Source organism: Anarrhichthys ocellatus, unplaced genomic scaffold (genome assembly GCF_004355925.1).
Source record: "Anarrhichthys ocellatus isolate YVR2014 unplaced genomic scaffold, GSC_Weel_1.0 scaffold4, whole genome shotgun sequence".
NCBI classification, from domain to species: domain Eukaryota; kingdom Metazoa; phylum Chordata; class Actinopteri; order Perciformes; family Anarhichadidae; genus Anarrhichthys; species Anarrhichthys ocellatus.
In genome coordinates this window covers 8117027-8123219 of record NW_022280034.1, presented here as the reverse complement: position 1 = coordinate 8123219, position 6193 = coordinate 8117027, and the positions used below count along the sequence as shown (strand labels likewise).

Sequence of the window (6193 nt, the reverse complement as noted above, 5' to 3'; positions counted from 1 at the left end):
CACACACACACACACACACACACACACACACACACACACACACACACAACCTGCGAGCCAGCAGCGAATTGTCTGGAAGGGTAGAGTCAGGAGTCGGTTTGTAATGGATCGAAGGACGTTCTTTTCAACATTCATGCTATAACCATAGTCCACAAAGTATACAGACGCGTCTTCAGACAGGTCGTTCACCATAGCGCGATACCACTCTCCATCACCTGGGGAGCAGAAAGCACATTATATACACACAACTAAATCCCCCCCAAAAAATGTATCAAGCCTTCCATGTTTTAACAGTCTCAAGAGCTGAAAGTGTTTACACAACCAGTGGTACAATAAATAATCTCACCAGGAAACATGGCACAACAGGGATTCCCTACTTTGGGCTCAAAAGGTGACACCTTTGCCTCACAATGCCGTTTCAAATCCGTCCCCAGCTCGATCAGCCGCTGACGGTCTGACAAACACATAAAATGAGAAAAAGTTATATCAAAGTATCGAACCATCGGCTATGATCATGACCATGGTATAATATCATGAACACTGTAGAGTTTCCCAAAGATTTTAAAGTGACTTGCATCATTCTGGTAGTGAGATAATCCACAGCCATACCTGCAGGCTCGTTGATGCGGCAGTAAAACTCTCGAGGGTTCTCCACGACACTAGCAAGCAGTGCCACTGTCTGGCCGTCACGGGGAAGCTCAGTGCAAGACCACACCAGAGGCTCACGGGCAGGGGGGGGCACTGAAGAGCACATTCAAACACAAAGGAAGCACAACATATACTGTGAGTCTTGCTGATTGCCCGCTTGCTCCGTGTATTTTAGAGCCAAATACATAAAGATGATCATGAAATGATCCAATATAAAGACAATGGTAGGAATATTTGACAGAATGTAGACAGACTCAAGTGAGTTAAATCTCATTGTGAGATAAAACTTGATACAATTTTTGAAATCAAAGTGTCACATCAATTTCAGACACTTCCCACCTTGTGGTTCCACAGCAGCAGTGGCTGTCTGGTCAGCCTGTTGGTCACTACCGGTGGGAAGAGGAGCAGGTGCAGCGAAACCAGCGAAGCTCAACAGCTCGGCTATGTTGGCCTGAGGATCGCTGGCCTCATCAATCATGGCCACTAGAGCCTTGTCATCTTGTGCTCCTGTGATCTCAATGCGCAGTATTCGGTTCGATACCCTGAGCTGCAGAGCCAGCAGACAGTCTTCTGACCAGCTCTCCTCAACTGGCTGCACCCCTGGAAAGAAGCCCAACGACAGATGCTTGAGAGGGTGTGAGAGACATCAACTTTTGGTGAATTGAAGAGAAAGACAGAGTGGCAAAATAAACACCTAAATGTGTATTTTTGATGTTTTCTTTCCACTAACCTGAAAGAAGACGTTATGAAAGCAAAATAGCACAAAATCATGTTTTTGCCTGTAGTGTCTCGCCTTAATGTATATTTTTGGGAAGGCAAGGTAACCTCCTGGGGACATTTCTGTACAATATAACCAATAATCTAAAGCAGTGTTTAATACATTTCTTTTTAAAGTTGAGTGACACTAGTGAGTAAAGGAAACAAAACCAATTAAATAATCTTTAGGCATGTGACTGAAAGCAGATCCGTCAAACACAGTTAAACACACTTAAGTTCTAACTATTTGCATTGCGCTTTAAGGTGAATACACTACCTGCTAGAACACAAGGCAAACCTTGCATTGGCAAGGCCAGTAGTGAAGTGCTGATAGGCTGCAGGTTAGCTAAATCCACTTCCTCAGAGTTCCCAAAATCCAGGTAGCCGACACAGACGCGTTCCTCTGATGAATAGCCCATAACTTTAGCCCTGTACCACTGCTTGTCCTCTGGAAGAGACACACACACACACACGTCTGAGCTTAGGTTCACAAAGCACGTCTATCATACTTTATGACACCATGTTGAAAGCTGAATGTAGACACAAACACACTCGTATTGAATCTGTGAATCGGTCGGTTGGAGCATCTTTCAGACCTGAGGCGTTTTCAAATCATGAAAACACATTCATGAAGGAATACACCAATCTTTTGGCAAATATCACTTTTTATTTCACTGGGAATCTATAAGGTCACAAATATTCATCTACCGATAAGAATTATGTAATTTTCCCTGCCTAATAGATTCAACAAAGGAGGACATAACAATGCCTCCCCCACTAAGGCCTTAAACCCTTAAGACTCAGGGATTTAACTGAGGTCCTCCAGTAAACGGTTGAGTGCGAGAGGCTGCAACAGCTTAAAATGGTGTAAATATGAACGGGACAGCACTTTGCGGCATCATATCATGTTACCTTAATGACACCAAAAGATGTTTTGTACAATTGTGGGATTTTATTTTCTGTTTCTATTCCCTGATTTGAACATCTTCCAGGCTCTTGCCTTATGAGAGGAGAGGTAATTGTGAAAAAAAAAAAAAAAAAAAAAAAAAAAAAAAAAAAAAAAAAAAAAAATCTATTGACTTGTATTTGTCAAAACGAAGACGTAGATCAAGTATATACACGCCCACACAGTCCTGAGAAGAGATATATTAACTGAAAACATCTGTGTGGTTTTCAGAGGCTTTGAAGGGTGATATATATTCTAAATATGTACATGTGTTGTACCTGAGAACTGTGCACAGCAAACTGTGCCGGGGGCCGGCCTGAAGTTCTGAGGGGCCGAGACCTGACGGCAGTGTTCCCTCAGCTTCAGCTGCAAATCCTGAATCACTCCTGTAAACCAAAAGCTCTCAAGTTAAAAGATTCATGTCGAAGTCCAGAGGTTTAGGTTTACGTGTACCAGATCAAATACTGCTTACCGGCGTTCTCCACCTTCTGTACGATGATGTCACTGGGTGACAGGAGGTGGGTGATCACCACAGAGAAGGAGTCGCCCACTGCCACCGTCAGTGGCTCTGGTGGCTGAGACCAAGTGTTGTCATCCTTCCCATCAGAGAGACGCCTGAAGTTTTCCAAAGACGTAGTCATCATGGTGTCTGAGGAAAATCAAACTTTAATACCGGCAAATGGATACGTTTCTTGAATTGTTCTAAATTGGTAACAAAAGCACAACACATTTCAGATGCTGAACAATAACATTTCATTCCTTGTGTTATTTTAGCCGAGGTACCGGTCAAATATTTGGGTATAAATTAAATGACCGTCTGACTTCAGATGGGATGGTTATGTACATATGGCTTACTTATTTCCTGCTGAGTTGGTGCGATGTTGACAGCTTCCTCTTCTGCATAGCCATGCTCAAGGAGGAATGTGCTCAATGTCTTTCCTAAAAGAAAAAGGAAGATAGTTGTCTGTATGGCTTTGAAACAAATCCTCTGTGTATCCCCATCACAAATCACGTTTATCAGCATTCCCAACTCCTACAACCTACCCATAGAAAGTAGGATATTCACAGAATGCACGCGACCATTTTCTTGTGTTTCCACCAGCCTAATAGTCACAGTCTTGCCGGCCAACAGCTGTTTCACAGAAATACAGCACTCGGAGGACCAGCTACCAGTCGCTGGCACCACCCCGGTGATACGGCACTCCATCGCCTGGAAGTAATAGATGCGAGGGTTAGTGTCACAATGCCAGCTGTAAGACACTGCAAACTGTCTGCGTGAATGTAATGGGAGTTTTATCATAACCATGAAGAAACCTATTTGAAACGGTGTGAATATGCACTCACGCATGGACAAAATGGCTGGATGTTAGCAGCCAGGGGCTTGATCCTGCCCACAGGGACGTCCTCTTCATTGCCAAAGTCAATGTAAAGGATATTAGCCGTCTTCTGGTCAGCAGCCAAGGTCTGGACCAGGCCTCTGTACCAGTTCTACACGCAAAAGATATAAGCAAACACACAAGTGGCACAGTCAAAGACTAAACAAATATCAAATTATTATTGCATATTAACATTTGTGTCTCTTGAAAGGCCTCACCAGATCACAGGAGAACTGAACTGCGCAAACCTCGCCAACATGGGGAACATATGTCGTCACTGATGGGCAGCTGTACGTTTTCTGAAGCTCAGTGATGATGTTTTGCAGAGCTTTCAGAACCTCGGGGCTTTGGGCAAGAAGGAAAAACCTGCCAGGGCTGTAGAACTCCACAACAGATGCCTAAAAGCCACACACAATAACAACAGAAAGACATTTGTATTCAATAACATTGGCTAGATCTGTCTCAACAGTTGGAAAACAATGCATGTTGTACCTGGATGTCTGTTCCATTGATGATTTTCGGCATGTGCAAGTCCTTGAAATAGACCCTCTGGATGCTGGATGCATCACCTTGCTTCAATAAACAAAGGTTATTTCAAATAAATAAAATGTAAAGCTTAACTTCCTACTTGCATTAGAAATCTCCAAATCACTGCAACTACCTTGGACTCAATCAGGCCGGCTCTGTCTCCTGTCACTGGTGAAGCTGTGGTTTCCTTAGGTTTCTCACTTAGATCAAAAGAAACAAGTGAGTGAACATCATCTATTGGACATTATATAATGAGTCAACTCTTGACTGGTGTTTCACAAACTGGTTGTTTATTAAATCATCACAGCTGACAGTGGGTGGTACTCAGGGTTAGCTTACTTTACAGGTTCTGGATCAATGGAGGTGCATATGCGCTTGTGTGCCTTCCAGTCTTCTGTCTGACACGCTACAGAGCAGTAAGGAGTCTTCTTGCAGCGCTTGCACCGAAAGATTCCTGTCAAGTGAATACTGGTTAATTAGAAACGGCTAATTGTACCCAATTTAAATACAAAGATGCATTGAGGCTCATAAAACCACCATGATTTTACTGCAGGAACTTTACATACCCCTTTTACAAGAATGTAAAGTTGTGACTTTAATGGTGACAATATTACCTTGCTGACCACAGAAGTGGCATAAATACACAGTCAGTGCTGGCGGTACGGATCCTAACACCTATGAAAACAGAAGAATGAAATTGTGGAAAAAATGGCAATGTGGAGAAAAACACATTGATTTAGCCATTGATGAAGTTTGTTACATACTGCAGATTGATCCTTGCTGACTGGTAATTTCTTCAAGTCTGCAAAAAAAAGAAAAGAGGAACAAAGATGGCGAGGTATCAGATCCGATGTAATATTACTGCCATGTTCTAGGATTAACATTGCACTGCTTATTTGATATTCGCACTGGACAGTTGTCCAAATTAGGAAAAACAAAACGTATGTCTGGTATTGGACGCCCGTCGGGTAATGATGGTATTGGTTTACCGTCTCCAATGGTGCCTGACGCGCTGCACACGGTTGTTGCTTTGGGCACGGAGTGAGGTCCGGGAGGAGCCGGAGGCCTCGGGGTGGAAAGAGCCATGGGGCTCGATGACGGCTTCCTCAAGGGCAGGTTGGGTCGAACCAGGTTTGGAGAAAATGAACGATACATGGCGGCAGCTGTAAACGTCGTGAATTTTGGGTAAAGCCAGAGAGTTTAACACTATATAACTTGAGCATGACACGTGCACAGCAATGTCGCTTTGAAAGCTAAAAAAAACAATAAGCTAAGCTAGCTAATTAGCGGCGAAGCAGCTAACGGTACGGGGTTAATGTTACACTTCACGGTGATTGATGTTAGCTCGCTATGTACATTCATATTAACTTAGCAAGCTAATGCACACGGCGACAATTAAACTAAACTTACAAGAAACGTAAGGTTAAATAAAGGTACGAGACAACTTAATATACAAACCCAAACAATTAATAAAGCGTTATCTGTACTTTATGGTTTTATATGGCACAGTCAATATGTTTACCTGAGGGCACGTGTCGGTGGAAGACGTGAAAGGAATGCACATGCGCAGTAGCTTCAATTGCGGTTAGGTCAAAGGGTCGTGGTGAAAGTAATCCTCAAATTCTTCTCATACTTCTGTCCCAAGAATAAAGACACATTCTTCAATTTAACTATATTTATATTATGCTGCAATATTGTCCCGTGACACTAGTATCCATAACTGATCCATACATTTTATTTTTTAGATGTTATTTGCCTTATTCCAAATTATATTTCATAAATATCGGAATGTCTGACACTTATTTTTTATCCTTTAAAATTATTGAGAGCATAAAATACTAAAAATCAATGCACTGGAGAGACGGCAGAGAAGGAAATAAAGACATATTTGCCTTCAAGAGCTGTGGGGTGTGGGTAAAAAAAAAAAAAAAGACAGCGG

The 6193-nt window shown here is 42.5% G+C and overlaps 1 protein-coding gene across 3 annotated transcripts in view; it reads right to left on the bottom strand.

The window, feature by feature from the left end:
- Nucleotides 1-5876, bottom strand: part of tdrd1 (tudor domain containing 1) — a 9684-nt gene extending 3808 nt beyond the window's left edge. Inside the window, exons 1-18 of one of the 3 annotated variants that reach the window (XM_031843744.1) lie at nt 5777-5876; nt 5244-5417; nt 5019-5056; nt 4869-4929; nt 4594-4708; nt 4388-4454; nt 4219-4299; nt 3945-4124; nt 3695-3838; nt 3395-3560; nt 3206-3289; nt 2823-2999; nt 2629-2736; nt 1682-1852; nt 988-1248; nt 610-741; nt 347-454; nt 51-215 (exon numbers count right to left, since the gene is read on the bottom strand). In XM_031843744.1, coding sequence (XP_031699604.1) covers nt 51-215; nt 347-454; nt 610-741; nt 988-1248; nt 1682-1852; nt 2629-2736; nt 2823-2999; nt 3206-3289; nt 3395-3560; nt 3695-3838; nt 3945-4124; nt 4219-4299; nt 4388-4454; nt 4594-4708; nt 4869-4929; nt 5019-5056; nt 5244-5409 — 2224 coding nt within the window. In that variant the 5' untranslated portion in view covers nt 5410-5417; nt 5777-5876. Of the gene's footprint in view, nt 1-50; nt 216-346; nt 455-609; nt 742-987; nt 1249-1681; nt 1853-2628; nt 2737-2822; nt 3000-3205; nt 3290-3394; nt 3561-3694; nt 3839-3944; nt 4125-4218; nt 4300-4387; nt 4455-4593; nt 4709-4868; nt 4930-5018; nt 5057-5243; nt 5573-5712; nt 5755-5776 lie in introns of those variants that run through there. The other 2 variants (XM_031843746.1, XM_031843745.1) reach the window with 2 other exon arrangements.
- Nucleotides 5877-6193: the final 317 nt, after the last annotated feature.